The 22924-nt window shown below is 43.9% G+C and overlaps 1 protein-coding gene across 5 annotated transcripts in view; it reads left to right on the forward strand.

The window, feature by feature from the left end:
* Window positions 1-22924, forward strand: part of Sik3 (SIK family kinase 3) — a 215166-nt gene that overhangs the window by 170975 nt on the left and 21267 nt on the right. For 4 of the 5 annotated variants that reach the window (XM_050156356.1, XM_050156354.1, XM_050156352.1 and 1 more), the window contains 7 exons: window positions 15135-15253; window positions 15750-15860; window positions 16104-16247; window positions 16492-16569; window positions 16696-16805; window positions 18902-19055; window positions 19313-19468. In XM_050156356.1, the coding sequence (XP_050012313.1) occupies window positions 15135-15253; window positions 15750-15860; window positions 16104-16247; window positions 16492-16569; window positions 16696-16805; window positions 18902-19055; window positions 19313-19468 (872 nt within the window). The remainder of the gene's footprint in view (window positions 1-15134; window positions 15254-15749; window positions 15861-16103; window positions 16248-16491; window positions 16570-16695; window positions 16806-18901; window positions 19056-19312; window positions 19469-22924) is intronic. The other variant, XM_050156353.1, reaches the window with a different exon arrangement.

Raw genomic sequence — 22924 nt, forward strand, 5'->3', positions numbered from 1 at the left:
CCAATTGGGTATCCAAGGCTGTACAGCCAATCCCCCATTCCTGTAGCCACTTGTGTAGAACTTGCTGCCATCTTTCTTTTCTTGCCTAAATTAGACAGTGGTCAAATCTGTGAAATCTTAGTTTCAGCCATGTCTATTATTCTCCATGTTGTCACATGAGGAACCTTTGCAGACACAAATAATAACAAGCTACACCATACACACATGTTTCCTATGTGCGCACAAACACAAATCTGATCATATCATTTTGTAGTTTAAAATGTTTCAATGGTTTACCATTGCCTTAAAGTTTACTTCTAATATGTCTAAAGCACTAAATGTCAAGCATTTTTACTAGAACCATAATATAAATATACTTTATACTATAACCTAGAACACACATATACACATGTAAAAATATCAAAATATACTATTTTGAGACAGAGTCTCACTCTATAGCCCAGGCTGATTTTAAGCTCAAGATCCCTCTCCCTCTGTCTCTTGAGCGCTGGAGTTACAGGCTTGTCGCCAGCCCCACCCCTAGAGGTCCCTGCTCCAGTGCTGGTGGTCAGACTTAGGGCTTCACCCAATTAGCCAGTATCGCCAGTTACCCTGACAGCATTTTTAAATGGCAAAGCCTACTTTATCTATGGGCATCACACCCCAATATATTTTATTCTTTCCCTTAGATGCCCCTTCCTTTGCTAAACCCCAACTCCCAGCTACAACCTGTTATCCATTTTCTGATTCCTTGACATCATCTTTTCTGGAACAAATCCCTCTGTCCTCAATACTTCCTTCTTTCCAGACTCCTTTCCTCTCACTCTTATAATGTAGAATCTAGTGAGAAGTTTGGTAAATTACAAAGAATACAGAGCCTGGGAGATAGCTGTTAGTGAAGTGCTTACCTCACAAGCATGAAGACCCGAGTTCAGTCCTCAGAACCCACTTAAGAGTATTGGGTGCAGTGGCACATGCTTGTCATTCAACAATTGGGAGGTGGCGGCGGGAGCATCCTTTGGGCTTTCTGTCCAGCCAGTTTAGCCCACTTGAGCTCTAAACCAGTGGGAGACCTGTCTCAACAAAGATGGTTGGTATTTCTGAAGGTGATACCCAAGATTGTTCTCTGATCTACACATACATACTAAAGAGAAGACTCTAGATACTTTTTCTTTATTTTTCATCTTTCTGAAGTTAGTCTTATCATGACATTTGCCAAACTACACTGAAAGTAGTTCTTTTCATTATTTGCCTTCCTTACCAGACTCGGAACTTAAGGTATATGCTGACCAAACACCTTTCTTAAGCCCTCCTATGATCCAAGGGCTTTCATTTATTTTAAGGTTAAAGTCAGCCCAGGTGTGGTGGCTCACACCTTTCACCGCAGCCCTCAGAGGCAGGTGGATCTCTGTTAGTTCCAGGCCAGCCTGGTCTACATAATGAGTGAGCTCTTGTCTCAAAAAAGAACAGAAAAAGAAAAGCAGAAGTTCGCACATTTGGAACTCCCCACGAAGCACTCACCCCCCAACCCCTTCTGCTGTTCTGACCTCAGGTCCTAGGCTTTCTTTAGTCATAAGAAGGTCCTTGTCCTTCTCTGACTCAGCAAGCGTGCCCCCCTTCCCTCAGGCAGGCCCTCCGAGCCTTCCCCTGACCTCCACCACCCCTGGCGTTCTCAATCTGGTTTGTCTCACACTTATCACAGCTCCCCAAGCTGTTGTCTTCCTCTCACCTCCCACTTCATTGTCAGCTGACAGAGTAAGCATTTAGACCTTGTTCACTGCTGTATTCCCAGGCCTTGGGATAGTGTGAGCTCTGGTAGACACACATAAAGATGCTTTAAGGGAGGGAGTTATTGCACAGGTTTGTTAAAATTCAGCTACAAAAGCCCTTCCAGAGGGAATACTCTTACTCAGACAATATCAAGAGATTACATTGTACTTGCCTATAATACCAGCACTTGGGAAGTGGAAGCAGGAGGCTCAGCAGTTGAAGGTCATATTTAGCTGCTTAGTGAGTTGGAGGCCCTCCTAGGCAACAAGAGATCCTGTCTCAGTCGCTACTCCACTGGCAAAGACACAAAAGAGCACATTCCTGCAAGGCTTTAAGAGTTTAGAAAGTATTTCCTTACATCCCCTCTGCTTTCCCCTCTGCAGCTAGACTCTGGAACTGTTACCATGTTCCATTGCTTGCTGGTGAAGTTCAGAGAAATGAGTTGCCTTGTTAAAGCCACACAGATCATCATCCTGTTGCCACCCCTCAGATCTGTATTGTTCTTCTTAACCTCACTATTGCAGAAAAGTGCAGATCCAAAAGCTACTTCCTCTACTTCCAGTGTCCAGAATATCTCCTGTGAGGGGTTTGGAGCTCCTCTGTCCTCCATCCCAGCCTCTCATAAATGTTCTTGCTCAATCAGACCTCCCCAAAACTACTTGCTGATAATAACTCCTGGCAAGTAACTGCTGAAACTACACTCTTAGTAAGTTATCATGAAAGCTGGAAGACTCTGGAGACAGCAATGTGGTTGTCCTAAATATTGACACTCTTTTATCTCAGAGAGGAAATTCCCTGAGTAGAATAAAAGGCTCTGTAAGATTAAGTACAGAAAATGAGAAATGAACCAGTGTAGGATATGAGTTGACAATTGCTGTCTTACTGTGTGATCATTCTTGTTATTGGCAATATGCATGTGCCTGACTCTGTCCCGTACCATAGGCCTGAATCCCAAAACCCATCAGAGGCTGGTGCTGCTCATATGATGAGGCCCAGAAGAAAATGAAATCCTAGATGTTCTTGTCTCCTGAGCACTTCTTCTGAGCATACCTCTTCAAGTATGGAGTTTAGGTTCAGTGGAAGGAAGCTGAGAATCTGGCCCTGAGTTCTCTTTCTGTCTCTGGTCATCGTGACTAGACCCTGCCTGCACTGGCTCTTTTTGTGGAGGTCAGAGCTGTGGGGTCTGCAGTCACTCTCTGTTTTTGTCACTGTTCCCTAGAGGACAGTGTGGTTGAGGAAAGTTCCTACTCTGGCTGTCACCAACTTGAGCTGAGCTTACTGCTGTCTGTGGAATGGATCTAGAAACCCCAGCAGAGCTGGGATGGTTTTCTTCATTAGCATGTGAGACGCTGAAAAGACCCTCTCCACTGCCCTTTTCTGAAAAGACCCTCTCCACTGCCCTTTTCTGGCTGAGTTGGATTCCAGAGTATCTCCAGCTGAGTGGGAGACCAGGCTCTGCAGAATGGACACTGTTAGTTCAAGAACTTGAAGCTTCCTTTCTGCCAGTAACTTCGGGATGAAGTTGTCTTCACACAATGGTCAAAGCTGATTAGACACAAGTGTTCTTCCCTGGGTGTCCTGAGATTAGTGATCATATACTGTTAAGTGGCATTTGTTCTAGATGGAGTGATTTTCTACCACCTAGTATATTATGGACACACCTCCCTAAGCTCTAGGACAGCAAGCTGGACTGCATTTTATAGAGCCACAACCTAGCACCTCTTGGCAGGACATACATACATTTTCGGTGAATGTTTTGAAAGAAACATGGAAGAAATCACAATGCCCCACATGGTAGCACACACCTATAAGCAAGCACTTAGAAGGCAGAGGCAAGTAGATCTCTGTGAGTTTGAGGCCAGCCCGCTCTACATAGCAAATTCCAAGACAGCCAGAGCTACATAATAGAGACCCTGTCTCAGTGTCCCACTCCCCGTAAAAGGAAAAGTTAAGAAAGAAAGATGGTCTTAATACTTACCTATAGAATCTTCCTTAGACTCGCTTGTATTATTAAACTGATAGGTAGCCCATTAAAGGTCAGAGTCATTCAGTAAGCCAATTGGTTTTCTATTCCTTTGTTATTGTGGAGATGACCAGATCAAGTGACTTCTTCGACTTAGTTTGAAAAAGGTGTTTTAAGCCAGCTGGCCCAGGCCTGTCATCCCAGCACTCAGGAGGCTGAAGCAGGAGGAACACAAGTGAGTTTGAAGCCAACATGGGCTAAATAGTAACTTGGAGGCCAGACTGGGATCCATAACGAGACCATCTCACGGGGGGGGGGAAACAAAGAAACCTGTTTTGTTGAACCACAAAGCTGGCTCTGAGTCTCTGTTACGTCATGTTTGGTGCAGGCCACTGTTTTTTGGGTGAAGCTTCTTGGATTAGCCCAGAGCTCATCAATCAGGTAACATCTAGCCTTAGCCACATACTGGTTAGAGGGGGACTCGATTTCCTGAACTTAGGTAAAACGAGGCCTGGTTTGGCTCTATAGGCTTCATCTGACTCCGCCCACTAATGGAAGCCAACGACTTAAGCATTTGATTGCTAGATTCTCTCCCTAATACTACATTTTAAAACCATGGCCATCTGCTTTGCCTTCTCCTATTAAATACCACCTATGAGCAAACGTAGTCAGATCATTTACTTAACAGAAGGAAAATTAATTTACTGTGAAGAAACTGTACTGATGCTGAGTGCATTGAGATCTCTTGTGGGCAATATTTTTGAGTCCTTATTGATTAGGCTTCATTGGTACTTAATTAGCTGTAATATTGCATAAGCATTTTATCACTGGGAAAGCAAGACCCCGCTTACATAATGCCTCTGATGGAGAATATGGCCTGCAGCTATTCAGAAAGCTTCCACTTAGGGAAAGGAACTCTGCTCATCAGCTCACTCATCAAGAACCACACGGTGTCTCCCTGGGTGAAAAGCACTTTGTGGAGAGGACTGGGGCTGGGCATGGACGTCTCTTGCTCAATGAGCTGTGCAGAAGGGCGCCTCTCTATCTAGGGAGAAAAACCCACGGTGCTTTGGTTTCCATTCACACAGGGAATACATCTCCATGCCAGAGAGCTGGGTGTGGTGCCACACACCTGGAATCGCAGCACTTGGAAGACAGAGGCAGGAGAATCACAAGTCACCCTCAGCTATATGTCCGGTTCAGAGCCAGCCTGTGATGTATGAGAACCATTTCAAAAACTAGACCTGCTTTTCAGAGTGAAGTAGCCCTCGTACCATTCCCATGAGTCTAGACAACCAGGGACAAAGTGCTGGTCATGCTCTGCTTATTTCCCTCTCAATTGAACTGTTTTCTGGATTACAGAAGCCTTATACAGAAAAACAAAGAAAGAAAAGGTTTAGCAAAATTAAGGGATGTCCTCACTTAGTAAGTGCCAGACCTAAGCCGTGAACTCTAGCAGTCTAACTTCAGAGAGCACCAACCATTCTCAGTTCTATTTAGTTGTCAGTAAATACATACCTAGCAGGTTAGTCAGAGTATCAGGAGAGTCCTGCAGTGGATGTCAAAGAAAGCATTAAGAGGAGCCCATGAGGGGCTGGAGAGATGGCTCAGTGGTTAAGAGCATTGCCTGCTCTTCCAAAGGTCATGAGTTCAATTCCCAGCAACCACATGGTGGCTCACAATCATCTGTAATGAGGTTTGGTGCCCTCTTCTGGCCTGCACACACACACACACACACACACACACACACACACACACACAGAATATTGTATACATAATAAATATATTTTTTAAAAAAAGAGGAGGCCATGATGTGGTTCTGCAGTAAATACACTTGCCACCAGGCCTTACGGTTTGAGTTTATTCTGCAAGACCCACTGGGTCGTGGGAACACGGAAACTACCACCACCAACCAGTTGTCCTATTATTTAATGGGGGGGGGGGGCGCTTTAACTACTTAATTAGTAGCAGGTACTGGGTATTAGGCTCTAGGGTAAAACTGAGCCAGGATTCTGTATTGTATACATAATAAATAAATATTCTGCCCACTGGATTCTGCCCACTGGAGTAGTAAGAACAGTGTCTCCTTCCACATGTGACTAGAGCATGGGCAACCTCTTGCAAGCAGTGTGACCAGCGGGGTCTTCTCAGAGTTGGCGTTACAACTAAGTTGGGTCATTTTTAGCCATTAGCCAGGATCTCCTAATTTCTGAATCTTAATTCTGTCAGCAGCCCACCTTCCTGAACAAACTGATGGAGCAGGCGGGTAAATGACAGGAGTGTGTGTATGTGGGGGGGGGGGTTCAGTGGCAAAGCGCTTGCCTGGAGATGGGTGAGGCCTGGGCTCTCCACCTGCATTACTGACCCCACCGTACCTGCACAAGAAATGAGACAAGGGGGAGAAAGAAAAGTGGGGGGAATTGAAGAAATAGGTGTTATTTACCTAATTCATTGAGATATATTGGTCAAGACCCTCCTTGCTGTCTCCTCAGGCTGGCAGAAGGCCTCCACCTTCAGTTCTATCTTGGCTGTTTCCCTACAGCTTCTGTGTTCAGTCACTAAAGTGACGTCACAATTTTATGAACTCTCTTTCTGTAGAATATTGTGCTCACACTTACAGAAACCAATGATGAGGATTTATGTTTAATGCAGTAACTTTCCCATGCAGCCTAAATGGTGCTGCTGTGTACAGTTGGGTATTAATAAATGCTTATTGACGTAGGAAAATGAAGGTAATCTTAAACTTTTCAAAAAAATGAAAGGGAAGAAAAGAACTCTACATGTTGTCTTAATATTATAATATCCCTTTAGAATTTTTAAAGTTTTTTTAATTTTTTGTATGTTTTTGTTGTTGTTTGGGTTTTTTTTTTCCTGCCTGTATGTGTATGTACTACATGCATATCTGGAGCCCTTGGAGGCCAGAAGAGAGCATCAAATCCCTTGGAACTGGAGTTATGGGTGGTTGTGAGCTGCCATGTGGGTGCTGGAAACAAAACTTAGATCCTTTGCATGAGCAGCTAGTGCTCTCAACTGCTAAGCCATCTCTTTTTTTATTTTTATTTTTAAAAAATATTTATTTATTTATTATGTATACAATATTCTGTCTGTGTGTATGCCTACAGGCCAGAAGAGGACACCAGACACCATTACAGATGGTTGTGAGCCACCATGTGGTTGCTGGGAATTGAACTCAGGACCTTTGGAAGAGCAGGCAATGCTCTTAACTGCTGAGCCATCTCTCCAGCCCCTCCATCTCTTTTTTTAATGAATCAAATTTTAGTACATTCATTGCTAGCTTAGGTCACTACATAAAGTCTGGGATTTAAATAACCAGTCCTTGCTCTTTGGTTTTAGAAATGTGTGTACATTTCTATTTGGGCAATAGTAAATATAAGTTTAAACTATAAACTTGGCATGGTGGCCTGTCTGTAATCTCAGGTTTGGGAGATGGTGGGGACACTGCATGCACATGGTGTACAGACAAATGCACAGATAGAAAATAGTAAATTTTAAAAAGCAATAATAGTGGTTAGTAATAAAGTAAAAAGTATTCAAAGTTTTTGACATTGTGTGTGTGTGTGTTTGTGTGTGTGTTCGTTCAAAGGACCACTTTTGGAAATTGGTTCTGTCCTTCAGCTGTGGGCTCTGGGGGATTAAATTCACACCCTCAGGCTTTTGGGTTTCGGGCACTTATTTTTGTTTGTTTTGTTTCGAGACAAGGTTTCTTTGTGTAGTCCTGGCTGTTCTGGAACTCACTCTGTAGACCAGGCTGGTCTCGAACTCACAGAGGTCCTCCTGCCTCTGCCTCCCGAGTGCTGAATTAAAGGTGTGTGCCACCATGCCCAGCTAGTATTAGGTACCCATTGCAACCTTGTGACTCCTGCCTTGGGTAAGGCTTCATCTCTCACCCTCTGCTCTCTCTGATCTGTGCCTGGCACACTGAATATAAAGCATCTTGTTTGAAGGCTGTTTTCCTTCTTTGCTTAGATTTTAAAAGAGGGACCATGTCAAATAGATTTCCCTGCTGCTGGCAGTTGGCAGTGATAGAGATTCCTCGGCAGAGTAGCAAAAGTCAGGTCTTGGGCTCAGTCCACAGCCAAGTGGAGATTTCTAGCTCCAGCCAACTTCTTACCAAAAGGTGTCTTGGTAAAAAACCAAAACCCAGAACTACTTTTTAAATTGATTTAGCTTTTTGGTTATTTTTAAAGAGATCATGACAGACTTTATTTTCTTTTCATAGACAAAAAGCCCTGCAAAACCAGGTATTGTGGTGCATGTTTGTAACTTTACCATCTGGAGGGCAGAGGCAGGAAGCCAGCAAGTTCAGTGCCATCCTGAGTTTCATTGTGAGAAATCAAAGACAGGACAAGGGGGTAGGGAAGAGACGGAGAAAATGGGGGTGGGGATTGTGAGAGAATATGAGAATGTTTTATCTGTGGTTTTCTGTTCTGAAAAGGCAGTCAGCATTAATGAGGCATTCTGAGTCACAAATATCTGTAAGTCCGGAACATATATAGTACCATAGAGTCCTGTGGCCATGTGGCTCCATGCTGAGGTCACTAACAGCCCTCTGCTCAGCTCTCCCAGTTCTGATCCCTGGCCCAGATGAAGGGACAGCCGACACGAGTCATGGTGTGCCCACTTGGATCTGGTCCCTGAAATGCAGTTTAACTGTTTCAAGTTCTAAAAGTTGTTCATTGTCTATAGAAATGGGTGTTTTAGAGATTTGACTACCAATTAATTTTTTTTTCCTTTTTTAGATTTTGAGATTTAGAAAAATAGAGCTCTCTGAAATTTGAATTGCCATAAAAGCAATCCATCACTAAGAAGTAAACATTAAGAAACCTGCTAAAATTATCGAAAATACAGACTTCAGAGCTGAATGCTTGGGAGTCCACTTTGAGCATATGTTTTGTTGCCTGGAAAGACACCTTCCACACACTTGAAGGAAGCATGGCTCTCCTGGTAATTGTTGTGCTCTTACAGTGCTCTCTGGCACCCAGATGTCTTCTCCCCACCAGCTCAGCAAAGCTGTACGTGTCAGGATCTGTGAGACTGCTCCTCCGCAGCAGACTGGGGAGCAGTGCTTAGCCAGGCCCCATACTTTGGCACCACATGAGAGGTTTATGGACGCCTGGTTTTCTTTTTCGGGGTCAGCCCAGAGGTACCAACAGCTCTACTCTCTTAGTCTGACAACATGCATGATTGGCAACACCTTTTGCCATAGCCCTCTGCCATGGTCTCCATGTCCTGCAATCACCAGAGTTCAGTCTTCGGTAGCAGCTGTAACCCTAAATACTAAAATCATTAGCAGGTTGAACCCCCACTCCTTTTTGTGTCCTTGTTTCCAACATCTCCCTCACTTGCTTGTCATTCCCCACCTCATGTTCTTCATCTAACTCATAGATTTCCGACCACTGATTTCAGCTGCTTTGTTTAGAGCCTGCTTGTGACTGACTGGTAAAGCAGACTTTGCAGATCACCATAGCATGTCATCTGCTGGATAAGAGAAACATTTTGATTTGTTTCTCTAAAGATATGTCAGCTGCTACCTCAAAACTAACAATGGTTTTTGTTTGTTCGTTTGGTTGGTTGGTTTTTTTGAGACCAAGTTTCTCTGTATAGCCCAGGCTATCCTGGAACTCAATCTTTAGACCAGGCTAGCCTTGAAATCAGATCATCTGATTCTGCGTAAGTAGTGCTGGGATTAAAAGTGTGCATCACCACCGTCCGACAACTAATAATGTATTTTAAAAAGTAGTGTCTACTTTAAGAATTCTCTAGGTGGTTCATTGGGTAAAGATTTAGGCCCTTGCCACACAAGCCTGGTAATTCAAGTTTGTTTCCTGGACTACCCTCCTCTTCTTTAAAGGTGGGAGAGAATCGAAATTTCAAATTGCCTTCTGTCTTAGGGTTTTCATTGCTGTGAAGAGCCACCATGACCAGGGGAACTTTTATAAAGGAAAACATCTCATTGGGGTGGCTCAGTTACAGAGGCTCAGTCTTTATCATCATAGTAGGAGCATGGTGGTGTGCAGGCAGGCATAGCAACAGGCAACAGGAAGTCAGCAGAGACACTGGGTGGTATCCTGAGCATGGGAAACCTCAAAGCCCATCCCCATAGTAGCAAACCTCTTCCAACAAGGCCACACCTCCTAATAGTGCCATTTCCTATGAGATTATGGGGCCAATTACATTCAAAATACCACATCCTCTGACCTCTACACATGTACATGCATGCTTGCATACACAATAATAATAAAATATATACAACCTCAGAAATTCAAATGCTTAGGAGACTGAGGCAGGAGGATCATGGGTTCAAGATTAGCTTGGATCTGGTTTATCTAAAAAAAAACAAACAACAACAATAATGAGCAAACCTTCTCTTTGATTATCTGGTCAAGTTTCTTAATTTCTCTGATTTTCAATTTTGTATAAAATGGAGATAATAGTAATAGGTGCTGGAGTGCAGGCTGAGTGCTTAAGGAATTTGATAATCTGCCTATCACAAATATTTGATACATGCTAATATGTCAGATAATATTTCTAAGTGAGTCACCTTATTGACTTTCTGTCTCCCTCTTTCCTGTTTTGACCCTGCATAGCAGTACTTAGTAGAATAATGGTTTTCTAGCAATTCCAGCTTGAAGGCCTAGGGATTACTATTCTGTTTTGCTTCTTAAGTATTTGCTATTTTTGTTTTTTGCTTATTTTAGAATTTTATTTGTCTTAAGACAGTCACACTCTGTAGCCTAGTTTGTCCTAGAACTCTCAGAACTGGCCACATAAGCCAGGCTGGTCTCAATTGTGTTATTGTCCAAATGTCAGCCTCGAAATGTTAGAATTACAGGCATAAGTCATTGCCTTTCAAGTTTGTTGTTGTTTGGTTTGGGGACAATACATACTACATACCATAGACTGAGATTATTTGTCTACACAACCACAGCTAGCGTCTTAGGACATTAGAGTTGTTAGCAAGGTTTGTCACAGTCACTTGAGCTGTGTTCCTTATACCTGCCATTTTGGGGGCCCAATTCATATTGAGTACTTTGGTGACATCAGTGAAACACAGTTCTGAAAGGTACAGTTGACATATTCAGCTGTCCCATTCTTCCTCAAACATAAGCCCACACGTCTTTCAATGTCATCCTAAATGCCAACCTCTTGATAGAGGTTTCTAATGAAAATTAGATTTCTACGTCATAGACAGACCATTCCTTTATCTCTGTTAAGGAGTTTTCAGCATTGGAAGTCGGTGACTAAGGAGTTCATCATGTCCCCTTGTTACCCAGAATCAGTGATCTGTAAAATAAGTAAAAGTAGCTGTGATCTAGGGGCAACCTTGCCTGCACTGTATCCCCCACTTCCCTGAGAGCCCTCTCAGATCTCTCATCTATGCCTGAGGGCACTGGACTGCCCTCACCCCCACCTGCTTCCCTAGGAGCCTGCTCATATGGCTTGTCTGTCCAGCTCATCAGCACCGATCATCAGAAAACCCTTCCTGCATTGGATTGTGTTTACTATTGCTCCACGTTAGGATCTTTTGACAACAGAGTCTGTCCACAGCCTTGTCTGTGAAACATCCCTCAGATACTTCAACAGCCCAGAATGTCCCTTCCTGCCCACATCTGTCTTTCTCCATGGTAAATAAGCCACATAAATTCTTTAAATTATTTCATTTATTCTTCTGTCATGGAAATTAGATGAAACTTTAATGAATTTTGTCTTTAATGAGTATTGAGGGCTTTTTTACACGCATACTTCCTTCCTTGGTATCCCTCTCAAACAAAACCCTTTCAGCCTCCTTGAGAAAGTTCTCTTCAAGAAAAAGATGTTTCTTGAACATCTCAGATAAAGTTACACACAGTCTTCATTCTGGTTTTAGGGCCATTTGGAAATCTGTTTCTCAGTCATCTGCGTGCCCATTGTCGGTGCTGCTGGTGCTGCACGGTAGTCCTCTAGTTAGCATTCCGTGGGAGAACTGGGTTCCGCAGACCTGCAGTGATTTTGCCAAATAGACCGCTTGGTGTTGTGTAGGGGGCTGACAAGAGCAGCCTTGGCAGGGTTTGGGGATGCTGCCGTTCTAGCCTAAGCAGTAGAACACTCTACTGCTGTGACCCACAGTGCCTGGGTCTCAGCAGCAAAGGCTGTGCCCTCTGGGAGGGGACAAGCAATAAGCCACTTTGCACAGTCGAGCACTTGCTGGCATCTGGAAGGGCTGACGGCTCACCCCTTTGCTCTAATTCATTCTCTGCTGCTCAGTTGAGTGTCCTCTGGTTGTAGTTTTAGATTTAGGAGCAATCGTTGCCTTCATTTTCACCCTATTTCCATATTTTATGTCGAATCGTGTGTTCAGATCCCATCTGAATTCAATTTCATGAGCTATATGACACCAAGAAAATGTTGCTTGATGCTGCATTCAGCCATGTTTCACCTTCTACAACAGATTAAAGTGTCAGGCTTTGGCGTCTGACCCTCTGCCAGTTTCTGATCAGCGCCCTTGTCCTTGTGCCAGTGACATGGAAGCAACAAGTGGTCCCTAATCTGAGGCCTGGAGACATCTAGAGATCTATGCAAACTTTTTTTATTCCTTGAACAATCAAAAATTAATGCAAGTATATGTGCATAAACTTTTGTGAACTTTTTTTCTGGTGAATCTTCAGGGTCTCTTAGGATTAATAGATTTCAAAATCCTGGAATTGAGGTTTGCGTTGGGACTTAGGATGGGTCCTGTTTTCGTTTGTTGTTGTTTAAGGAAATTGTCTAGAAAAGGAAGTCTCTGTTCTAAAGCAAGTCTTAGAAACATTATTTGACCTTGGTCTCTGATGTCAAGCACTAAGTTTTGTGTGGAAAGACCAAAGGAAGACCATAGACTGCCATCTAGAGGTTTGAATGTCAGCGTCACAGCTCCCATAGCAAACCCTTAACTCCCTGCACTGAGGTTCTTAGCTTAATGCAACTTTGTGAATTAAGAACACCTTTTTCCTCTTAAATGATCACAGACCATAATCCTGCATCTCATGGGTGCTACGTTGCAGGGCATAGCCTTGCTGCTCTGGACATGAGTTTAGAACAAAGAGACCATAGTCTTTCAGATCTAAGCTGCATTTAGATAAACCTTTGCTCATAAAGCAAAAACAATTTGATATTTTTATTTAGCATCTTGGTTAGGTTTTTGGAGTTATGATACATTAAAAATTAAGAGTGATTCTTTTAAATTACTCTTAGTATATCTTTCATGACAGTGGTGTTACTAAAAATGCTATAGAAATTGCAGAGTTGAATTTGTTCTGGAAAAAGAGATGAATTGGAACTTATATCCGCCTGAAGATGAATTACAGAATAGTCAAGAGCACAGCCTTGTGGTAGCTGAGTGCATTAACTTTTTAAAATCTCATTTCTTCATTTTCAAATGGGGCTCTTTATAGTACCTAATTTAGGATTGTTGTGAAGATTAAATGAAATAAAAAGCATTTTGTGATACAGTCTTGTCTGATTAAGGTGAATACTCAATAAATGTTTATTCATATTTTCAGTATATATTCAGTTCCTATTAGATATAATAATCATCTTTGGTACTGGAGAGTCCATAGTGCATGTGACAGTAGAAAAGACACCTGCCTAGCACTGTGACAAAGGCAGTAAACAAGGACAGGCATGGACCGTGAGTCCTTCAGTCATCCATGTAAAGAAAGCCGAGTGAAACAGTGAAGAGCCACTGAGCCTGTGTCACAGGTCAGGGAAGAGCTTCTGTGGACGTGGCAGTTAAGCTCTTACCTGTATGACAAGAGCTGCCGTGAGAAGGCCTGAGGAGTCAGTTTTCCTGAGGAGGAGCAAGCATAGAGGCCGGACAGTGGAAGGAGCTGGTTATGTGGGAAACAACAGGAGCCTTGGAGGCCCAGGACTCTGGATATTTATTCTGGTGATCATGGGAAGAAATTATTAAGAGTTGTTAAGAAGTTATTATTTTTATTTAAGTAGACTTATTAAGGTGGTGCTGCTCTAGCTCCAGAAACATCCCAGCAGAGAGTACACTGTAACTGAAGAAAGAACAAAAGCAGAAAGACCGCTTAGGAACCTTTTCTGACTGTCTGAGCAAGCAGTGATGGTTTGGCTGAAGGACTGGTTGTGTTCAGGTTGATGGACCCCCATTGGCTCTGTGAGATTGAGGCAGCATACAGCTGTGGTTAAAGGCACCAGGTAAAGGGCTGGAAAGCTGATTCATTGGATAAAGTGCAAGTATTAGACCTTAGTTTGGATCCCTAGCAACCACATAAAAGTAAGCACGGAGGTACACACCTGTAACCCCAACACTGATGGTGGAGATATGAAGATCTCAGGAGTCCACTGGCCAGCTCGTCTAGCTGTGAATTGGTGTTCCTCGGGTTTATGAGAGACTCTTTCTCTAAAAATAAGGTGGAAACAATTGAGGAAGACATCCTAGCATTGCCCTCTGACTTACATGCTTGCTCACATGGACAAATGTACCTGCACAGATGTACACACATGCAGGTGGACAGCCAGACTATCAGTTTGAATCTGACTTGAAAACCATGTGACTGTGGACTTTGTACTTAATCTGAGCCATTTCTAAAGTGGAAAGGATGCTAGTACACTACTCTTAGGATTCTGTGAGACTGAGATAATAACTGTAAAGTGCTGGGAAGAAGACCTTACCATTGCCTCCCACCTTCCCCATAACTGCCACTCCCACATTGTCATCAGAACTTCCAGCTTACTGTTGAGAAACTTTTTAAAGGGCATGACTTTTATTTCAAAGGTTTCTGATTTTGAACCCTTTGTTCTTTCTCCAGTATAACCTAGAGTATGCATTCCCAGAGAGAAACACTAATTGTCTGAATCTCCACTTTATGTTCCTGTAGTATTTAATTCACGTCCAGGCCAGCCATGTCACAGCTTGTGACAGGTGGCCTATGCACACCCCCCTCTCCATGTCCCCTGTGTCATGAGAAACTCCAGATCTACTGACTTTTGAAGAGTCACACTGCACACCTAACCCAAAGTTATTAATATACACATGATAACATGTATAGGAGGCTGGAGTTGACCAATTGGAGAACTTCTAAGACGTTAAGTCTCTGTAGAGGGCATTCTAGTCTTCATTCTATTACAGGGAGACGTGCTTTACAAAACAGAGTTCATGCATTAGCCCCAGGTTTTTCTCCTCAGACTTAGTGGAGGAGTTGACCAGACTTCCCCATTTGAATTTCTTTTTCTTCTCTCTTTGCCCACTTCCTTCAGGAGTAAGCAATGAAGTAGGTAAGGATGGAGGCAGAAGGGAAACATAACTAGAAGCAGGAGCCTGAGAATCTACCTGCTGCTCTTGCTTCTTCTAGCTCCTCAGCTCCACCAGTGCCTCCCTTCACCAGACTGAAGGCAGGCTGTTTGTCTGTTGCAGAATGTGAGCACTTGATCCGCCACATGCTGGTGTTAGACCCAAACAAGCGCCTCTCAATGGAGCAGATCTGCAGGCACAAGTGGATGAAGCTGGGGGATGCAGATCCCAACTTCGAGAGGGTGAGCTGGGCCCCTTGCCTCAGAGAACTTAATCTGCCCAAGACCTGAAGAAATGAGCACTAGGAACCAACTGCTGTGTAAAACTGAAGTGGATATGAATTCAGCAGGAAGCCTGCAAGAGCCAGCTCAACTGTGGAGACTAGTGACACTGGTTCCTTATCATTCGTCCCTAAATCATATTTTCCTTTTGACTTCTGAGACGGTATAGCCCCAGTTCCTGCCACCGGAACACCTCTCATGTCTGAGTGCTCATTTCAACAGCTTCTGTAGCATACTGCTGCTTCTGTTATGATCATTCCACATACCCCAGGAGCTCAAGAAACAGGAGGTTCTTGTCAGCTCCTAACTGATTGCCAGAGCTGTCTTGTTTAGATTTTGTATGAGACACAGAGGATCCTCAGCAAGGGAGCATAAAACAGCTTGGTCAATATGTATCACATGCCATGTTGATGTAGTTAACTGGGGATTTGACAGCTTGCATCTTTCCATGTTACAGTTAATAGCTGAATGCCAGCAGCTGAAGGAAGAAAGACAGACAGAGCCAATCAATGATGATGTCCTCTCGGCCATGGAAGACATGGGACTGGACAAGGAGCGGACACTTGAGGTACCTAGGAGGAGTGGAGAGCAAATAAAACAAGCAGCCTTTCCTCTTGCCTGCCTTTCCTGCATTGTCTTCTTCCTGAGTACTTCGGTCTTTCTGCTTTCATCCTTTTTCCTCTTCCTTTGTCCTTCCTGGTCTGCGAAGGAAGGAAGAAGCTGCTGTGGAGTCTGCAGATGTTATTGGAGAATGTGGTCATTGGGATGGCATCTCATTGGGGTTTTCACCCTTTCCCCTTCTATTTGGTAGTCATTAAGATCAGAGGCCTATGATCACTATAGTGCAATCTACAGCCTGCTGTGCGATCGACATAAGAGACATAAAACTCTGCGCCTTGGAGCTCTTCCTAGCATGCCCAGAGCCATGACGTTTCAAGCACCAGTCAATATCCAGGTGGGCAGTGTCTTCAGTGGCCTAGGTGGGGACAAGTTATACCAGGGTATGGGTGGCAATCAAGACTGCTTTGAACATAACCCTAGTCTATGGGGATCTGAGGCAGAAGAATGATGAGTTCAAGACTAGCCTGGGCTACACAGAAAAACCATATCTTAGAGAGGTGAGAGGAGAGGCTAATTTGAAAGCTGTTATTTCTTCTCTTGTCTCAAGTCTTTGTTTATCCATATGTACTGCTTTCTAGACGGAGCAGACCGGCACTGCCATGAACCTTAGCGTCCCCCAAGTTCAGCTGATCAACCCAGAGAACCAAATTATAGAGGCAAGTAACCATATCTGATCACTGTCGATTGGAACCATTTTTCTTCCCAAAGCCACAGTTCCTTTCCTTCCTTCTTCTTTCTAGTTACTTTTTATTTCTGATCAGTTGTTTTTCCTTCCACCTCAGCCTGATGGGACACTGAACTTGGACAGCGATGAAGGTGAAGAGCCTTCTCCTGAAGCCTTGGTTCGTTATTTGTCAATGAGAAGGCACACAGTGGGAGTGGCTGACCCACGGTAAGTACGTGGTCAACATCCTGTCCTGTGCTACGGCACTCTGCCTTTGAATGCCTCCTATGACACATTTTCTCCTACTTCATGATCTAAATAAGTAACCAAGACACATCAGGGATCATGGTAGACCATTGCCAATTTGACTAGTTAAAGTCTCCCTATATCTGGTTGCTCTTAGCAGCCATTGTGCCATGGTGAAGAATATGATAGAATATTTGTCCATGATGGTGGAGTTCTTCTGATCTAAGTCATCCACAAGTACTCCTTAAAATTCAGCCAAGTTTAGCAAAATGTTGTGCACACCTTTAATCCCAGCACTTAGGAGGCAGAGGCAGGAGGATCTCTCAGTTTGATGCCCACTAGTCTGTATATCAAGTTCCAAGACAGCCAGGATATAGAAAGAAACCCTGTCTCAACTAATCAATCAAACAGCCAACTTTCAAAGTTTAAGAGATATTGTCTGCCCATGTTCTATATCAGCAGTCTCCTACAAAGGGAAGCTAAGTGATGTGGCATAATTTATATATGTGAACAGTTAACCATGAAGTCAACAGTTGTGGGGATAGAGCTCAGCAGCAGAGGCACTTTCCTGACATAGGCAAGGTCCCAGGGTTCAGTCTCTTGCTCTGCTCCCAGAATGAACAAGAATACCAAAACACATTTCCCAAAGTGTTCCTCAAAGTCTGCCTGTCACAATGTTCTCTGAGGCCTTCATGTTGGGCAAATGGATTAAGGGCCAACTCATCCCATTTCTGCTCTGCAGTTGAGGCATGTCAGCATGAACAACTGTCCATCTCGGTGCTGAATGTCTTCTTAAACTGAGCAGGGAAGAGAAGGTTGTAGCAAGCCTTCTCCTGAGAGTTCAGCTCAGGGCAGAGCTGTCTCTCTTATAAATGTCTCTCCTCTGAGTGAATCTCAGAAGAAACGCCCAGGCCTGGTGGTTTGCTCTTTTATGTTCCTTGTTCTCGGCTTGTGATCAAACAAGCAATTGAAGGAACATTTTGGTTCCACAAAATGTGTCACCACAGAGGGGTGGAGTCCTGAGTCGTGATTAGTGGAAAGATGTCTTATTTAAAGTCTGCTGGGCATGACAGCCCTGAACAGCCAGTACTTATCTGTTCTGTCAGCACCGGCGGTGGGAATTGCATTCTTTCCCTGGTGAATCAGTTGCTACTTCAGGCAGCCATTGTCTTAGCAGATGGCCTGTGCTCTCTAGAAAGTTGCTCTTCGCCTCCAGGCTTTAAAAGCCTGGCCTGGAGTTGTGCCAGTGTCTTCTCTGTTGGTTTTTGAGAGGATCAATGAAGAGTAGCAATTGCCAGTAACTTGGAGTAAAGGACAGAGTGAAATTCCACATAGCAGACTTCTGTTTTGCTTTAGAATCTTATACAGAAATAGAAATTTCGGAGAAAAGTAAAGCGGGGGACTTGACTTTGCCCAATGGGTAGTGGGGAAGGTGTTTCCCCTGCAAGCATAAAGACCTGAGTTTAGATTCCAGCACCCATGGAAAAGGCAGCTGTTTAACCTCTCTAGTAACTTCTACTCTGTGGGGTGGAGACAAGCAGATCCACAGGCTCGTGGCCATCCTGACTCACAAGTCAGTGAGCTACAGGTTCAGTTGAGAGACCCTTCTTTAAAAAAAAAAAAAAAAAAATACAGAGCATGATAGAGGAAGACAACCCACCTTTGGCTTCCACACTCATGTACATACATATGTTTGGATACCTGCACGCATGTTTGCTGTCTTACACACATGTAGAGTACATATGCATACACATATATACACATACAAAAAGGATAGAAAAAGCTGGGCAATGGTGGTGCAGGCCTTTGATCCCAGCATTCTGGAGGCAGAGGCAGGCAGATCTCTGTGAGTCTGAGGCCAGCCTGGTCTACAAAGTGAGTTCCATGACAGCCTACATAGAGAAACCTTGTCTTTAAAAAAGAAAAGAGATAGATAGATAGATAGATAGATAGATAGATAGACAGACAGACAGACAGACAGACAGACAGACAGACAAAATCAAAATAACCGTGCTGGTCTCACTTCAGAGACTTAGATACTTGAGGAACCACACTTCTCTTTTCCTGTTTTTTGTCAGCACGGAAGTTATGGAAGATCTGCAGAAGCTCCTGCCTGGCTTTCCTGGAGTGAACCCACAGACTCCATTCCTGCAGGTGGCCCCTAACATGAACTTCATGCACAACCTGTTACCCATGCAGAGCCTGCAGCCAACTGGACAGCTTGAGTACAAGGTACGTGGCCGTGGAAAGGGCCTGCCCATAAGAAACAAGCTTGCTCCTACCTCGGGAAGCTTTAAAAGGACTGTCCTTATTAGCGAAGGGTTTCCTCAGCCAGGGGGCGTTCCCTTTTGTAAACAGCTCTGGCAATGGGAGAGTTCTTCAGTTCTATTCACCATCAGAGAATCCTCTAACTGGAGTAGATGAGGGCGGTGCTGTTTGCTCCCAGATTGTACTATTTCACCACTGTATCCTGCCTACCCTCCTGGCAGGAGCAATCTCTATTACAGCCGCCTACACTACAGCTGCTGAATGGAATGGGGCCCCTTGGCCGGAGAGCATCAGATGGAGGAGCCAACATCCAACTGCATGCCCAGCAGCTGCTAAAGCGCCCACGGGGACCTTCCCCACTTGTCACCATGACACCAGTGAGTAGCAGCACATAGCCTGACTTTCTCAGAGGCTTTCCACAAGAAGGCTGTGAGCCTAGGGCTAGATATGGCTAAAATACCTGAATTTCATCTCTAACTTATAGTGTTCTGTATGTTCTGCTGACTTCCTCCTCTTCCACAGTGAGTCACATGCAGACAGCTCAGAGGATGTCCCCCACAGAAGACGGTTCAAGTGGGCAGTGCACTCTAGAATGACTGGCTTCTTAAATTCTGTCTTAGGAAGATTAGTTGGCAGGGGGTGTACACATAGAGGCCCAAGGGCAACTTCTGGGAGTCAGTCCTCTCCCTTCACACGCAGGCTTGCACAGCAAGTGCTTACCTGCCAAGCCAGCTCACCAGCCTGTGCAGTTAGCATTTTCTAGACGAGCTTTCAAAATTACCCTCTCACCCGCTCTCCTTTGAGCACCACCTCACATTTTTGGCACAACCTCAGTGCTTATATGACTATATCATGGCTCTAGCTTCAGTCACATCATTGTTGTATGGCTGTGACACGTTGGCTTCTGTTTATTTCTTGATGATTTTTCTGTCAGAGTTCCATTGAATTGAATATTACCTCCATAGGCCTCATGAGCTCTTTAGAGCAGTACTGCTTACAATCACGGCAGCTGGTGACTTCTGCTCTCCTTTGATCCATTGTGGATCAATAATTTGTAAATCACTCCACTAACTTGTCAGGAAAGCACCTGGAAGCTCACTCTGGAATTCTGTGCTTTCCTTTTCATGGGTTTGGTCACAGAGCGCTGTGAGCCCATGGGCCCCACTTTCAGAAGCACTGCAGTTGAGAAAACAGTTCCGCAGCAGAAACAGCGTGCTGTTTATGATGTCAAAGACAAGTCTAGCCCATATGAAATATTTGACTAGTAAAAAAGTGTGCAAAACTATGTAACCCCAGCACTTGGGAGGCAGGCACATGAAGGTCATTGCAAGTTTGCAACCAACCTAGTATACATAGTGAGTCCCAGTCTAGCCAGGGCTAAGACACAGACTCAAAATAATAATAATGAAACAAACATGCAGGATTAAATGCCAAAGTGAATGACATGCTCTTAGGCACCAGAGGCTTTCAGTGTCACTATTGGTCGGGAGGGATCAGAATCAGCAGTGTGGGAAGTGGGGTGACTTAACTCTGTCCACTGGAGTTGTTGCTGCCAAGGTCCCTTACAAGCTCGTGTTGATAAATCCAGTGGGCATTTTTAATCTTTATCTTTTTGGATGTCCCAACTCTTATTTGTCATTGGTGACCTTTCCTTCCCCCTTGGCTCTTGCAGTACCACCCTAGATTTCCCTCTGCCTTCCTGTCTCCCTTTCAGTTCCTGTCTGCTCAGCCGGGACTGACCTGAGGCCCCTTTCCCATTCTTTCTTGTCTCCTCTTTGGATGAGCCTGTTTGCTCCCATAATTCCACCTGCCATCTGGTTCTCACCCAGAGTGTTCTTCCGAGATCTACACATGTGTTTGTGGGATTGCCTCCACCAGAGGGCTAGTGGCTACCGCACAAGTACTCACAACCTGAACGCATCAGTTCCAAAACTTACCTTAATGTGGTGACTTTGTCTTCCCTTACAGTGACTGTGAACGGTACTGGTATTGTCCTGGTGACTACACAGCTAGGAACATGGATTTTTTTTCTTAATCTTTATACAGTTTTTGGTATTCCTGCTATCAGTTATCTAATGTCTGTGAATTAAATAGCCTGCCTCTCTCCATCTCCGCCCCCTTTCCTTAGTCATGGTCACCTGGATTAACACAGTGGACTCCCAGATGATTGCTATACCTGGCTGGCTTCCTGGTTTCCACTGGCGGGCTCTTCCACCCTGCAGCTGAAGAGACCTCACTTTTCCAAACACAGATCCTGTAACACTGTGCCCCGGCTTTAAATCCTGTAGTGATTCACCACTGCCCGTCCCAAAATACATTTGTATGCTCTTCAAGGCCATTTATAAGTGTCCTTCCTCTGCCTCAGCTATAGCCACTTCCTATCTGTTTACTCCACCCTAGAACTAAAGGACTAAGGGATGTTGGGATCATTTTAAAAGCTTTGTTTTGTTTTGTAATTAACCCAGTTTTTAAGAAAATAATTTTTAACTTTTTCTTTCTACCCACTGTTTTTATTAAACTATTTATTTTTCTCCCCTCCTTTCCTCTCCCCTCTCCTTCTGCCCTCTTCCCATGATCCTCATGCTCTCAATTTACTCGGGAGATCTTGTCTTTTTTCACTTCCCATGTAGATTAGATCCATGTATGTCTCTCTTAGAGTCCTCTTTGTTGTCTAGGTTCTCTGAGGTTATGAATTGTAGGTTGGTTTTCTTTGCTTTATGTTTCTTTGCTTTATGTCTCAAAACCACTTATGAGTGAGTACATATGATATTTGTCTTTCTGGGTTACCTCACTCAATATGATGTTTTCTAGATTCATCCATTTGCCTGCAAATTTCAAAATGTCGTTAGTTTTTTCTGCTGTGTAGTATTCCATTGTGTAAATGTAAAGAAAATATTTTAAATTAATGTGGGGGAGAGGCGGGGGGCACCAGAGGTCAGAGGTATAGAAGCCTTTGGAGGTTGAGTTACAAGGCACCCAGTGTGGGTGCTGGCAACCAAACTCAGGTCCTCTGAAGGAGCAGTATATGCTCTTAACCACTGAGCCATCTCTCCAGCCCCATAATACAGTGTTTTTAAAGTGTCTTGTTTGGTCATTGAACTTATATCTGATGATGCCTGAGGTGTGGATGATGCTGATATGTGCCACTGGGCCAAGAATATTTTTTGAGGGTACACAGCATTCCTGTCTTTGTGCAGAGGAGCCAGCAGCCCCTGTGATGTATGTATGGTGCTTCTTATTTCATTCATGTTTTGGAGGGTAGTGTGTATTTTAAAGTATTGAATACAAACTCTTAGATTATATGTTCTGTGACGATACACTTTCAAGCACTATGATGCTTCTCTGGAGTTCAAACATCCAAACTCTGGGACTGACATTAATGAGGTCAGTTCCTCAGCACTTTAGATAGACAGTTTTTTATGTATTCCAGGTCCTTGGACACTTCTCTCAGCCTATGACCCATTTGCTTTTTGCCTGGTTGCTAGCTCCTGTGCACTCCACAGGCCTCCAAAGCACCCCATAGAGGACTTGAGAGAGCTTAATCATGCTCTTCTAATTGTCTGTTCACTTGTCTCTGTAAAACAAAGGCAATGACTATAGTTGTAAATTCACAGTTTGTCTTATAGTAGGCCTTCAAGTGTTAGATGAACAGACAAGTGGATATAAGGGAAGAAAGCCAAATTTCTATTACCCGAGCAAGCTGGAACTAGAAAACAAGAGGAATGAAAGTTCTCTCTAACCCATGGGTTCTAGAAAAGTCTTTGAAATAATAGCATTAGCAAGACCATGGGCCTCAGTCCAGTTATCAGAGTTCGAAGGCATCACAGAGTTAG

This window comes from Alexandromys fortis, unplaced genomic scaffold, assembly GCF_014885135.2.
Source record: "Alexandromys fortis isolate MF-2015 unplaced genomic scaffold, M_Fortis_MF-2015_v1.1 scaffold_89, whole genome shotgun sequence".
NCBI lineage: Eukaryota > Metazoa > Chordata > Mammalia > Rodentia > Cricetidae > Alexandromys > Alexandromys fortis.